Source organism: Chanodichthys erythropterus, chromosome 11 (assembly GCF_024489055.1).
Source record: "Chanodichthys erythropterus isolate Z2021 chromosome 11, ASM2448905v1, whole genome shotgun sequence".
NCBI classification, from domain to species: domain Eukaryota; kingdom Metazoa; phylum Chordata; class Actinopteri; order Cypriniformes; family Xenocyprididae; genus Chanodichthys; species Chanodichthys erythropterus.
The window spans coordinates 36,566,519-36,582,054 of NC_090231.1; the positions used below are offsets into that span (position 1 = coordinate 36,566,519).

Here is a 15,536-nt window from a genome sequence, read left to right on the forward strand (position 1 = left end):
CAACAGCTCTAATCCCTCTTTTTACCACCTTTCTTTATATTATTGGCCCATCAAGTGGTACCTTTTAACTCAGGAGCTGGAGGGGCCAGCGGCGAAGCTCCCTCTGTCTAATTAGCTGTGATTCTTGCCGCACAGTTCATGATGAGCTAATCGAACATTTGCAAAATAATGACATACCGGGAGCAGCTATTCCCTCTCCTGAGGCCCTGCTATAAGAATAACAATAATGATTCTATTATGGAGGAGCGGACTTTAAAACGCCTTTCGGCCACCACAACAGTGAAGGTAATTGTGCTGGTGTTGTCCACACAATCAACAAGCTATTGTTGGCGACTTGAAAAATAAAGAAGCAGAGAATGGGTGCCACGGTGATTGGTCTGCTCTGCCATGTGGGGCCCATGCTGAATTGTCTGGCAAAGAAGGTCCTTGATAGAACACTGAAAAAAAGGGCTTGGATGAAGACAACTGTCTGGCTTTTCTCTTTTTGTGTGTGTGTGTGTGTGTGTGTGTGTGTGTGTCTTTCTGGGCCTCTTTCTCTCACCGCTTAAATAACCACCAATCCGCATTAGACCAGCACTATTCATTTATTGAATGGGGCTGGGCCAATGCAGAACATCTTTTGGGCGCAGGGGGCTTAGGTTGTCTCCCTGTGCTAGAACCATGAAGATCTGAGCCTGTGTTTACACAGAATTATCTCTGTGTATCTTAGTTTCAATAAAAAATGACCCTGCCATACTGCTTCTGTTCTACATTAAAGCAATACACGGGCCCAGGTTGAAACTTTCCGGCTTAGCTGTGACAAAAATAAGGCTCATAAGCCAAACTCAAACATGTCATTGAAGTGACTGATAGCTATAAACAAAATAACTAACCAAAGAGAATAATATCAATTAATCAACAGCATGCATGGCAAATGAGCGACAGTCCAGAAGTGCTGGAATCTGATTAAATCACAGCACATTAAAAACTTAAGAGATTTTATTTTCAGCTTTTTTTCTTCAAAACTAGGTCAATATGGGGCTGAAAGTTTGAGTAAAATCTGAAATGAGTTTTTGAGAGTGATAAAGGCAGTTAGTCATTTGAATCCTCACGTGCTGACTAGTGTGAGAACGGCTCTTTGTTTGCGTGAGCAGAGGCCGAGAGGAGAGGGAATGCTAAGTGGGCCCCTTTTGCCTAGTCAACCTTCAATGTGCTTCATTTATCTTCATCTTGTTAGAGTAAATTAATTAACAATCTAGCTGTTACACACTTTCTCCTTTCATTACATCAAATAATGGCAGAGATGGAGGAGGAGGTCCTCTCCTCTGGGATTAGCCTAGAACTGCTGGAGACATCTCTCTCTCTCTCTCTCTCTTACACTTTTCCTCACTCCTTCACTCACTTATTCCCACCTTTAGGCAAAACTTCCCAGCTATCAATTCTTTGACGTGATCAAAGAAAAAATGTCACTGACCATTATTCATGACAATGAAAAATAAATAATTCCATTTGGCTTCTTTTAAATGGATAGTCCACCCAAAAATGAAAATTTCATCATCATTTGCTCACCCTGATGTTGTTCCAAACCTGTATGAGTTTCTTTCTTCTGTTTGGCTACCATCAACTGTCTGGTTACAAACATTCTTTAAAATATCTTCTTTTGTGTTCAACAGAAGAAAGAAACTCATGCAGGCATGTGTGTTGGTGTGTGTGTGTGTGTGAAAGAGAGAGAGTGAGTTTTGCTCATAAAAATTCATTCGAAATTTCAAGATGACTATATTAAATGCATTTGAAAATGGATTGGTTAGGAGAGACTCTGACTATTCATACTATTCATACACATCTGATTAAAGACTAGAAACCATTACAAGAAAGTAATTTGCTGTTGTCAGATTTCATGCTATGACAAAAAGTTTTTGAGTCATTTCTGATGTCTTAGGGAGAAAAATTATCATTTAAAAATAACATTCTTAACTACATTGGCTTTCTTGTATGTTACTGCTCATTTGCAAAATATCTCTACAACAATCACACATTACCTTCTAATGTGACAGGAAGTGCATAATTGCAAAAGCAATTATGCATTTACTTCAGTTTAATCACGTAATCTTTAGGATGAACTAAAATGGGGTGCTTTTTAGTAAGTGTTTGAACATCTTGAAGGATTAGTGAGGAAGCAATAAGGTGTCACTGACTATCCTCTCTCAATCTATTGCCCCATCCCTCCCCCTAGCCCTGCCCCAAGATATATAGAATCCTCCTGCAACAAGTGGCCGAAGTCACACACAATCCTCCATCCTGTAGTGTTAAAGGACAAAGGCAGGGAGATAAAAGCATTGAGCTCACAATAATCCAGCACGCTCAAACAGATCCTGCTGCCAACGGCAATCTAAGTGAGTCAAATGTATGCCAACAAATTCATCAGCTGGAAGAATACCGGAATGACAACCTAAAACTATTACAACAGGTAAATCTGAATATCCAAACTAATACTTTACAGATAATTTAACTGGAGTAAATCAAAGTATGCATTCATTTTTGCCACAGACTGTCCTAAGAACATGTGATTACTCAAAAACACATTGTAAAGACTCATGTCTCGGGTCAAAGCCTGCAGCCATCTCAATGTGGATATGCAAAAAGAGATCAGAGATCCTAGAGTATTCTGCTCCTTCAGGTTCAGTGAGTGCAAATCATTCTCAGTACTCTTCAAATGGTCAACTAATCACCATAGTGGAGGTATCTCTACCTAATACTTCTCTGCTAGTACTATTAAATATCTTGGAGTGTGCAGTACATAGAAGAAAGTGGCTTCAAAAAGGCATATAAATAGGCATTCACAACTCAATTTATTGTAATTATTGTATTTATGTTATATATATATATATATATATATATATATATATATATATATATATATATATATATATATATATATATATATATATATATATATAAATATATAAATATATAAATCTGAAGACCAGGAACTCTGACTTTGGGTTTAGGGAGGGGGGAAAAAAAGAAAAGAAAAGAAAAGAAAAGAAAAGAAAAGAAAAGAAAAGAAAAGAAAAGAAAAGAAAAGAAAAGAAAAGAAAAGAAAAGAAAAGAAAAGAAAAGAAAAGAAAAAAACAGCATTGTGTTTTGTTTTGTTTTGTTTTGATTTGTTTTGCTTTTATCTGAAATTAAAATGAATAGATATTACAATAATTGAATAGCTATTTAAAAAAACCTGAAAATCAAATATCATTATTAAATAACATCCATTCATTTTTATGGATTCTACGGTGACCGGGAGGGGACGTGTTCGGTTCACTTAGTTTTGTCGTGGCCACGACATATAAACTAGTGGGAATGTGATAATATGTCGTGGCCACAAGATATTAATTCGTGGGAAAGTGAAAATAAGTCGTGGCCATGAGATCAATTTGTCGAGGTAACGACATCCTTATGTCGTGGCAACGCGATGTAAAGTCATGGCCTCGAGATCATATGTTGAAGGAACAACATTTTTCTCGTGGCTAAGACTTCATTATTTTGAGGGAACGACATTATTTCTCATGGCCACATGTTAAATGCATAAACAACCTGCGCGACCAAGCGCAACCCGGAATTATCAGAAATGGGTAGTAATAAAATGGGTAATAATATTTATTTTTAATTAAGAATGATAAAATAATGGTGGAATTAAGAAATTATATTATTTGAATGTTGTCTATATACTCAACATTGCGTGCAATGTAAGCTATAAATAGCCTATTAGCCTATAATTCGAATGCTGCGCGATGTTGACAATAGACAGCATTCAAATGAAGTTCATCATTTTTTTGTAGCTTAAATATTCTTTTTAACATATAACCTATTAATAATAATAAATTATTCGAACTTCATTCGAATGCTGTCACGGGGACGAGCGGCTACAAATGATGGCTATAAATAATTTAGCCTATCTTCGCATAGGTTACAGTCAGTACAGTCATAAAGTCACATTTTTATTGGCATGACCGGGCATTTAAAGTATTTACAAAATATAGCTAATATAGGCCTACAGAAAGGTAAAGAGATATGGGAAATGAAGGGGAAAGCAAATAGGGCTACATAACAATGAATACAAAAATGTAACCAATAATAATAATAATAATAATGATAAATATAAAAATAAAAATTAACAATCAGTGAATGGATTTAAAAGACTGTTGGATGTGATAAAAATATACACGGTATATTCTAATATTTATTGATAAACTTAATTCGAATGCTGCTATACTGTAGGCATCGCACACACAATAGCATGTTATGTTAATATAATCAGTTCTTAATTCCGCACTTTTTCTTAATTAAAAAGAAATATTATTACAGGCCTATCCATTTCTGGTAATTCCAGGTTGCTATGGTTGTTCAGGTTGTTAATATGTCGTGGACACGACATATTATCACGTTCCCATGAGTTAACATGTTGTGGCTACGACAAAACTAAGTGAACCGAACATCCTACCGTCAACGTAGGATTCTGACAGCTTGGAACGAGAATAAAAACTGTTATTAATTTAATCAACTAAATGACCTTTTGAAAAAGAAATCAAAGGGGATTCATTAGCTTTAGCAAAGTTTGGCTGACAACAGCTTTGAAAGGCAGATGTTGCTGCTGCTGTTTTAATGAGAGATCACTAATTAGGGTTGCTAGCAATTCAAGAGTGGGGAAGGTGCTTTGCACAGAGCGAGAACAGCCAATGGCTAACACACTCGCTGTTTTTTACTTCCTCTGTGCAGTGACACACAGATACGCAGCACAAATTCTTAATTATAATCACAGGAAGGGGATGGGGTAATGGCATCCTTTTGACTGCGTTTTGACTGGGGTTATAATACAAACACAAAACAGGAAATGGTGAGAATCACAAATTAAGCTCCACCCCACTCTCAATCTGACCAATCAGTGAGCTGAGGCAGAGGGGAAGGTGACAGACATGTGCATGCATTGGCTGACTGACAGGGTCTGGGGGGGGTCACAGGGTGTATGAAAGGTATAATGCTTTAGGTCTGATTATCTGTTGGGAGGGAGTGTGAAGGAGTTACACTTCTGAGCTAAAACTTGCACACATACACACAAACACAGACTGAGACAACACATCATCCCACAAGTTGGCTAATGCTAGGTGGTGTGATATCGGAGCTGTGAAAGGACAGATGAATTCAGCCCGCCGGACCCCCTGTGGCAACGACAGAAAAACTAAAGCAACTAACCTCAGTAAAAAGCTGCTACGCAGAAAGCCCTCCATGTTCAGCATTTGGTTTCTGTAGCAGGAGAAATACACAGAGAGCCATTGTAACTGAGCGAACACAAGTTAGCATGGCAACTTTAAAACAGTAACAGAGGGGAGAAAACAGACAAAACCACCAACACATCCTTGACTGTCCCTGAAACATTTTTATCTTCCAAACCAAACGCAAGAACAAAGATGTAACACTCCCCACAGCTCCACTAATAGCTTTTCATTCGTCTTTTCAGAGAAACAGACATTTGTCATTAGCGTACATGGTTTTCCAGTCCCATTTTTGATGATATGTTATCGTATGACAGTGGTTCCTGGGCGCTGCTCCTCCCAAAGCAGCGTGTGGTGGTCCAGCTGTGGACCATGTGTGGCGGGGCCGCGGCGGCTTCTAGGAGCTGGACCGCAGGGGCCCACACGGGGCCAACTCTGAGCCAACGCTGGGCCGCGCAACCACAGGGAGGCGGGAGGATGTGGTCATGATATCACTACGCACAGAGGCTGTTCTAAAAGTCTAATGCCGCAAATTTGGGAGCACATGTTTGGAAATTGTCTCCAAAGGGTTTCCATTAGTCTCAGTTTTTGGTCTTTACAAGACATACATACATATATGACTTTTAAAGATCAAGGGTCTGTTTATATAGTAAAGTAAACTGTTATGCAAAAGACAATGTAAAGAGAGTAATGTGGCCTAAGGCAGAAAGAATAAAATAATTTAAAAAAAATAATTATTTTAAAAAGTAAATATATAAATCTTTAGTTAAATAAACATGTACACAAATATACTGTAATTATATAAATTATAAATTAATTATATTATTAGCTTTAAATAAATAAATATAACATACATTATATTTTAAATATATATATATATATATATATATATATATATATATATATATATATATATATATATATATATATATAGTTGGGAGGGTTACTTTAAAAATGTTTTTCATTACAGTTACAAATTACTTCTTAAAAAAGTATTCAGTAATGTAATCCATGCACCACAATATGAAAGTAATGTAATCTGATTACTTTTGGATTCCTCCAAGGTCACATATGTAAATGAAGTCAAGTAAAAAGCAATATTTAGGAGAATGATTGTGCATGCACCAGTAGGTGGCTCACGTGAGTCATGACTGACAACAGAACCAGCTGTCAAATTAGAGATGCGCGGATCATCGTCAACCGAATTTGCTGTTAATATTAATCATCCACCTGCCACCCACTCAAACCTATTATTCTAATTCTCAGTGTTAAACATGATGATTACACGGCTTTTAAATAAACATTTAGCTATTTATAGTAATTTGGCAAAATTGTGTTTCCTTAATAGCCTAAACACAGACTTTACTCACTTCAAACATAAAATGCAAAGTTCATCCCAAGCAAAGGCTTGATATAGGCTTTATAAGTTTATTGTCATATACATACAGTGCTTCACAGCCTTTACATATCACATAGGCTACCCATCACTTGATTCGTCCTACAGTAAAACACTCCCACATATACTTTCCTTTCTTTTTTGTTTTTAATTCTCCTTTTTCAAAATTTCTCTCGGATCGATTTTGCCTCCATTGCTGCTTAAACGGATGGACAATGAGAGATTATCAGAATAATTTGTTAAGCTTGTGTATATTTTTAGAAAGCTATTAAGTTATTAAGCAATAATGTAGTTTTTTTTTCCTTTGTGTTTTATATAATGACCACTAGGAGGTGCTCTAGGCATTTGTTTTCCTTGATTGGTTTTCCCTGAAGAGATATATATTGTTATTGAAAATAAAAGTAAAAGTGACACACGTTCGTTGCGTTTTACCTTGAAATAAGAGTTCCATGTCTTTATTAAAATCAATACATTAATGATTTATCTCTCTCTGACCCACCTGCAATTAATTGGAATGTTATTTTTTTAATTACTTGGCCCACTCGACCCACACATTATCTGCAAAATAGCGTTATTGTGTAAAAATACTAATTTATTTCGTTTTAAATGAAACCACTGTAATCCTGACAGTATTCCCATTTTTTTACTAAATGTATGTAATCCAAATACTTTGTTTTTTGATGTATCTGTAATGAATTACAGATTTCTGTATACTTGCGTAACGCCATTACATGTATTCAATAACTCCCCATTATATCTGTATATATATCGCACCCATAGCACCCAGTGATGCTCCACTATAAGTTCCCACTCTGCATTAGTCCTCTCACTTTGGTCCCTCCTGGAGCAACGACCAGAGATGATGCATTTCCAGAGCTGTTTAAAAAAGAAAAAAAAATGCAATACTGCAAAACCAGAATTCATCAAGTGCTGAAACTAATTAGCGATTTCTCTCATGCTCTAACACCCCACTCCCTCTCTCACATCATCATCATCATAAATAAGAGACACATCAGAGTCAAAAGACATCCAGTCTTCTGCCTCCTAAATGCTTTCGCTTTCAAAGACATGGGTGCAATTTGCCCCATGCCTCTCCCCTCCCTTCATCCCCTCTCTTTCTGTGTCTCTCTCTGTATTTTCCTCTCAGTGGTGAGTTGTGCTGCTGTGGACGGATAGAGACAAAGCCACTGAGAGAATGGAAAGAGTGAGATCAGAGAACCCCAAGGACACTGCGCCTTTCAGGCCGGCCAGCACTTAGCAGGCCAGAGGACCCATAAGACCCGGCGAGACTTTTCTCACAGTCAGGTGTCTGGGGGTGCTGCGGGGGATGGGAAAGGAGTGTTTTCGGCCATGGGCGCTCTGCTCACATAATACCCAAGTGCTGCCACAGCAGTGACAACGCGAGAAAACAGTAAAAACGCAACAGAGGCAATCAAGCGTGTCTCCTCACTATTCCGAGAGAGTGTTAAAACACACACACTCTCACACACCCTTCTCTCACACTCTCTTTCTCTCCAACTCTTGCTTTTGTTGGGGGCAGCAAGAAGACAGCAAAAACACAAGCATTCTGACAGCATCTGTCTCTTTCAGAGAGAATGCTCTGAGCAACAAGAGAAGAGAGGTTAGAATTAAGTAGGGTTTGATTGTTAGGTCTGTTTATTCTTCTTAAAAAAATATGCTAAACAAAACAGAGTAAGGGATATAAAACATGCATCTACTGTAGATTGTCAAGTTAGAATAACACACTACTGTTAAGTGAGATTTCTGATACAATACAGAATAACTGGCCTACATGGTAAAGGCCTAAAGCACTTTAGTAAATGAGAGTTTTTCTGTTCAGTTTTAATTCTGTGTGAATCTCATAGAATTTGGTTTCATTTTCATAAAAAAAAAAAAAAAAAACAATTTAGATTTTTGTTTTTTTCCACTAACATTTTCATAGCTTTTTCATTTGTTTGTTTGTTTTCCAGATTGTTCTGTAATTATCAATAGTGAATTTCATTTCTGTGATTTTTTTAAATACTGTATTTGTGTGTTTGTCATGTCACCCAAAAATTAGAAAAATATAAATGCTAAAATTATTATAATGATTATTATTATTAAATTTAATAAAATTAAATAACAACAATAATAATAATAGCAATTATTATTATTTAAACATAATAATGGACAATAATAATTATAATTCTATAATTATAAAAGCACAATAGGAGATGTTTTTCATAAATTTCGAACTTTAGACCACTCCTGTGAAGTAATGCCTAGTTCTGTCTTTTATACAGTTCATCAGTGTAACAGTAGTGTTCGAGTGATTAGTTTCTGTGTCCCCCTGAATTTTCTTACTCTCTGGCTGCTGTTACCTCAGCCCTCTCTTTACAGCTGAAAAAACTCACTGTAGAAATTGAGACAACTTCGATCCCTGTGTGAGGATTTTGCTGCGGTTTACAGGCCGAGCTGAGGAAAAAGTGACTGAGCCACAAAGTATTGTCTCAGCATAACGAAAAGAAATAAATAAACAGAGTAAAGCGAGGCTTAAATTTAGAACAGACCGTGTTTCAAGGGCAACGGATTGTTGAATGAAAAACAGCGAAGATCAACATCAGCGTTAAAAGTCAAGCTCCATGCGCCTTTTTCTCCCAAGACCTGCCAAGAACTGCTTCTGCCCAAGTGAAGTCTCCCACCATCTGCAACAAATGTGCTCCATTAAAACAGTACCATATGGACAACAAGCCCTTGCTATTAACACGGCTTCTGTATGGCCTCCCTCGCTAACGCAGTGCACATTTCAAACTTTCAGTCAAATTGACTGGCTGAATTAATGTAGTGCTATGGAGAGTGGGTGGGCTCGGGCCAGAGATGGAGATCCCAACGATTCCATGACTAAACTTATTTTACATACCACCACAGATCTCCTCTATAGATGTTCTCCAGACAGCAGGAGGGGAAATGAGAGCCAGACAAATTAATTTAGGACAGGAAAGACATCTTGCTACATCTTCATACACAAGAAAAGGCCAGATTAACGGCTAAAGTCTTGCAGTTAAAGAACTGAAGTTTCCAAAACAAATCCTTTATTCCATGAAGATGATGACCACATCTTCCTCCAGCATGTCAAGATGGTACTGATTAAATGGCAAGGGGTATGATAATGCGACACTGTGGCGTTGCAGTGGCGACGCCCCTCTTCGGCGAATCAGACTGAGGCAGACTCAATGCGACCTCACCCACAGACTATAAAGCTCTTCTATTCTTCAGTGCACATGACATCATAGTTTGGAGGTCCTCTTCTGTAACACGCACATTCAGGACACAAATCAAATCAATTAGACCTTTGTGGATTTAACCTGACCCAAAGGTTCACTTGATTTTTGTTTGTTTATTTTTCCCATCACAGGGCCTTAAAAACTGTCCATAATTAGAGTTGGGGAAAAAGGGGATAGGGATATTTTTCCTCAGAGTGCCACTCACTGACAAGTATTAGAGGACAGCAGCACGTGACGTAAAAAAAACTCTGTGTTTTGACTCAAACAACTGTTCCTTGACTGGTAACACAGTAAAATCAGAAGCTGTGATACGACTGTGCCCTGGCAAAAAGGCAAAATGAAATGTTGACGTGGCAATAATAAGTGTCATATGATGACACAGTGCTGACTGGCCTACACCAAAGTCCCTGCGTGGAACGACTTGGCTCGGCTCGGCTTGGCTCTGTTTCGGCTTGCTTACTTTCGGTTTGCTTTTTAACTGCAGTTTAGTACCGCTTCAAAGTGGGTGGGATTATAGACTGGTCATTATAGTTGCGCTGCATTGACTGCCGTGGATCCGCTCCTCGGCTACCAACGAGTCTGCACCTTGTCTACAGCCATTTCTTTTTCAAGTCGCGTGCGACGGTCGTTTAAAGCAGGTCGTATAAAAAAAATTCACGCGAACAAATGATACTGCGGTAGCTGTTACTGACTATTTAAATCTAGCGGGTTTGGTGTCTCATGTTTCAAATCCAATGATGCTGGTAGTGACGATTCTCTCTGACCAATCAGTGATCTGCAGTGTTTACACATCACATTTAGTATCGGTACGGCTCGCTTGGAACCTCAACCGAGGTGGTACTAAGCGCCAAAAAGTGAGCCATACCGAGCCAAACCAAACTGTACCATGCAGTGGAAAAACGGCATAAGACAAGTCATTTCACTTGGCGGCCATCTTTGAAACGCCTCTTGGGCATGCAAGTGCAGCTCCTATCTCTTATAATGGGGAAACATTAAATTCTCCAAAACTGTTCACCAAGCTTACTATTCAATTTCATATTTGAAATCACCAATGAAATCTGACAACAACTGTCTCATAAATTTTGTTTCTAAATACTTAAATCATGACAAAAACCTGCATTTTTCAGGCTGGACCAAGCTAATGCGCAGTCCTAAGCGCATGTCTCAGAACAATGGCGATGACTTTACCAATCAGTGATTGGCTGTTTTATTTAGAAGGAGGGACTTATTCTGCCATATTGCACGTTGCACTTTCTCCCATTCGTAGTAATACGAGTGGACCGTCTTTCTGTATATAAAGTCTTTAACAGAAGCTTTAATTGAGGATGTAATAGGGAGTTTACACTTTTGTGTCACTCTAACACAAATACTCAGCCTTGTCCATAATAAAATTACTATTATCATTATTATTTCCATTCAAAAATATAAATTATTATCTCAGAGCCTTTTCTGTAGCTCAACTGGTAGATTTAGCAACATCAAAAATGTGGGTTCCATTCCCAGGGGACACAAAAGCAGTTATGTACAGTACACCTGTTTACCTTCTAAGTGTATTTGGATTAACGCGTATTCCAAATGAATAAATGCACTACAGGGAACAAGCAAAAAAAAAAAAAAAGGAAAAAAAAAGGGCAGAAACAGTTTATATAGCAAAGCTAAAGCACTATATACTGAAGTGGCGGATGACAGTCTAATTAAATTAGCATTTCATCCCCACTCATCTGAGCCACAAAAGGTGTGAAAAGGTTTTGACAGTGCTGGGAACAGGAAGAAAAAAAATCCCTCCATCCACAGATCCAAACACATCTCACGGGTGTCCTCCTGTCACAAGCGTGCACACTGCACACACCTCCAAACGGCATTACAAAAGAAGACATGACAGAGAGGGGCTTCCTCCACCCCCCCACCATAGCCCACCGATTAAATACACTCTCGCTAACAGCACCGGTGTCCCATCCCTTAGTCTCAACCCCCTTGCTCACCCACCCTGATGAGTAGTGAATTAATTTGTGCGAAGCAACCCAACATTAAGAAGGTGTGTTGAAAGGTGTCTGCTCATGTTTCAAATTAAACGCACTGCTGGTCAGCATTAGCACCTAGATGCCCGTCGAGGCTGCGCGCCTGCCTCTGACACTTATCGGAGAGAGAAAGAGAGAAAAACTGAATTTGCCTGTTCACACTGGAATAATTAGAACATGTCAGGAAGAATTAATTTCCTCATTTTTCAAAAGGATACACAGAAATTACCATGTTATTATATGACAGGGTCCCTGGGAGGATTGTATTAAATTTGATTTCCAGCGCAGCCCACACAACAAATTAAAGTCATAAATAAGATGGAAAGAAGCGGGGCACAGAGCATATGTTTATGGCAATGAGTGAAGCCAGGGGACCAGAAAGAACTATCTTCATTTCATTTTATTTAAATCAGGCCGACACTCTGTGTCTGAATGACAGCGCTTGCTAATGAGGGCTCAGGGTCTCTTTTATATTAGCAAAGAGAAACAGCCACTTAGTGGGTTAGGCGGCATGCACCTTACCTCTACAACTCAACCAGCTGAGCATCTGACTCCCCTAATGGACACATTACTGTGTGCTTACAAACTTACAAGCCCTGCAAAAGGTGAGGTCTCTCTTAACTTACATCTGTGCAACAAATCAATTAGATCTCGGAAGCGGTTCCTCGTTTCACAGGTTTTTTTTTTTTTTTTTTTATGCTTCATTTGTCGTTTGGGCTAGTTGAAGGAGACAGAACAAAGTTAAACAAGTTCAAACGTAACAATGTTAAACTACTTTCAAGATCGCCGCTCATTCATTGCATGTGAGATGTTAGATTATGCAAAGGCTGTTTAGTGAAAGACGTTTAGGTTTTTTGCAGAAGAAGACAAACTGCATTTATAAATGAAGCATTAAATAACGATAGGAGTGACACAAGGTGAATTATATTTTCATCTCACTGACTCACTAAGCGTTTGGGTGGGCAGTGCACTTGTGAATGAAAGCATGTGGGAGAATCTACCCCCATTATATGCAGCAGAGGAGCAGAAGTGCTAATTATATTCCTACGAGTCAAGTGGTAATCAGACAGCCTCAGATTCATGGGCATGTTTAATGTGCGCGGATGACCTCAGCACTGTCTGCCTTTACAATCTACACGGGCAAAAATAAACAGATTTCTTTTAACAAGTCACATTCAACTATTCTCATCTAAAAATATTACTGTAGACTTATTCATGTTGTGGTGATCCACAAACAAAAAATAAGATAAGTCAAGATACGTCAATGAGATAAACCCAACAATGAAATGCACACTGTCTCTAATAAAGTTTGAGAAGTTGCTGTGAGTCCAAAACAACAGAACAAGCCATCTTTTCAGATATGGTTCACGCAGGTGGCTGGCAAATAGAAAATTGCACAACGTTGCCTTTATATATTAAATATAATTAGCAGAAAATATGTAAAAATAAAAGCGAGTGGACAGTTTCGAAACGCAGCCAAAAATACATTATGCATAATTTTGAGTATTAACTTTATCTATAGTCAAGACTATAAGGAATGTCTGTGTATAAAAAAAAACTTTATTATGATTATTAATAATTTCTGTGCATATATACAACACCAGTTAAATAAATATAAATTTGTAAAAAAATTATATATATTTTATTTTATATTTTATATTTTATTATATATATTTTTATAAAACAAATATATTAATTTATATTGATTTTGACAATATATTGATTTATATGTACAGTACATTTATTCATATAATTTTTGTCATATTAATGCAAAAAAATTTAAATAATAATCACAATAGAATACAATTGTCATTAAGGTTACACTTTATTTTACAGTGCCGTAGTTACATTGTAATTAATCAAATAAGTACTGAGTACTATTAATTAACTACATGTACTTACTATAGAGTTACAGTTAGGGTTTGGTTTAGGGTTAGTTACTTGTAATTATGCATAATTTACTGTTATTACTATAGTAAGTACATGTAATAATATGGCACTGTAAAATAAAGTGTTACAATTATTAATAAAAAAAATGTAAATTACAATTGTACATTTCTTTCTCAATGTTTGGACACATTTGAATGAAAATCAGGATTTAGATACTGTATTTAGAGTTTCTGTGCTAAATGATAAATTATTATCATTCTTCTCCCTCTTATTACGTGCTATAAGACTTTTTTCTGCTATAAGACTCAAATTTCTGCTTTTTATATTAGGGAAAATGAACTGTAAATCTTTCAAAAGGCGTATTACCTTATTACAATCATGCCGAGGCAGTGGGATACAGAGAGAAGCAAACTATGGGAATGGGCATCATTAGAGCCAATCGCTCCCTTGGGCCCCACAAACTTTAAATAATTTGTAAATCAATTAACTGGCAACTCTCAACATAACAAGGATTTCACACCCCAGGGTCAGGGCACATTATCAGCTCTGGAGGATTCATGCATTTTGGGAGAAAAGTTCATGGTTGGAATCATTAATTCATTTTACAGGACTTTTAGTTATGCATTACTATGCCCAGCTGTGGAAGCCAGGAGATTAATGTCATGTTCCTCAGTATGTCTATATATAGTCAATAAGAGAACGCCTTTTTACCTTGGTTGCTGTCTTTACCTTGAAACAAGGGAAGGCTGCCAAGTTTATATTATGTATAATTCTTCTGAAAATTAGATAAAGCACATCAAGCCATCAAAAGGACGATATATTGAATAAACCTTGGCAGAAACCACTGCCCCAGCCATGATAGCGTGTTGTTGGGATGTTAGGTCATAGCGGGATGATTGAAGACTACTGAAAATCTCGTGCTCTAGATGATCAATGGTTCTCAGCCGAAGCCAGTCTGGTCTGCTAGACTATACCAGCCGAATGTAGTACAAATAAATGGAGTGTATTTCACTTGAAAAGCGTATCCCTTATGACCCTGTTGATCGAGAGGGCACACCTGTAAGCATGCGTGCAAAAAAAGTAGGTGCTGAGCCAGAATATGATGCTCTTGGCGTCACCGAACGAAACCTCATGAGAACTAATAAGAAAACGAATGGATACCATGCCATAAATACTTCGACCATCGCAGATGTCTCAAGACCTTAGGACTTCCTTTCATGACAATAATTAAATTTCCAACAATTAAATCTTATTCTAAATTCACACTGATGAAATTTTATGTTCTATTGGGCCTTTCGGATGGAAAGAAGAGAACTGAGTTTTTTTTTTTTTTTCCCCAATCGGGCTGATGAAATTAAAATGCCGAACCCTATTGAACAGCCTCTCTGACAACAATCAAAAAGAGGGTCAGTGAAGTACTGTAGCTGGGGAGAGACTGTTAATAGATGGGAAAATAACCACCCAAAGGTTATTCATTTTCATTAGGGGTCCAGGAGCGCTGTTTATTTAATTTTTTTACCGAAAATCATTCCTGGAGACACCGGCCCCACAGAGACATCAACAGCGAGACACGCTAAATGCAAAATGAAGGAAGGCTCCGGCAGCTTTATTAGATGAATGGCACACACTGACAAAGAGTGTATTCTGCCTGTTCAAACAGATGCCGTTGCCTCTTCCTCAGGTGTTTCCAAATGACTTTGCACAGGAGTGATTAAACGCTGGCCGC

The 15,536-nt window shown here is 37.7% G+C and overlaps 1 protein-coding gene across 19 annotated transcripts in view; it reads right to left on the minus strand.

The window, feature by feature from the left end:
• The window catches only part of sox6 (SRY-box transcription factor 6), a 161,543-nt gene that overhangs the window by 121,912 nt on the left and 24,095 nt on the right, over positions 1-15,536 (minus strand). For 14 of the 19 annotated variants that reach the window (XM_067399613.1, XM_067399615.1, XM_067399624.1 and 11 more), the window contains one exon: positions 5,224-5,274. The exons of 3 other annotated variants lie outside the window; for them this stretch is intronic. In XM_067399613.1, coding sequence (XP_067255714.1) covers positions 5,224-5,267 — 44 coding nt within the window. In that variant the 5' untranslated portion in view covers positions 5,268-5,274. Of the gene's footprint in view, positions 1-5,223; positions 5,275-7,413; positions 7,468-9,188; positions 9,324-15,536 lie in introns of those variants that run through there. 2 more of the 19 variants (XM_067399623.1, XM_067399625.1) reach the window with 2 other exon arrangements.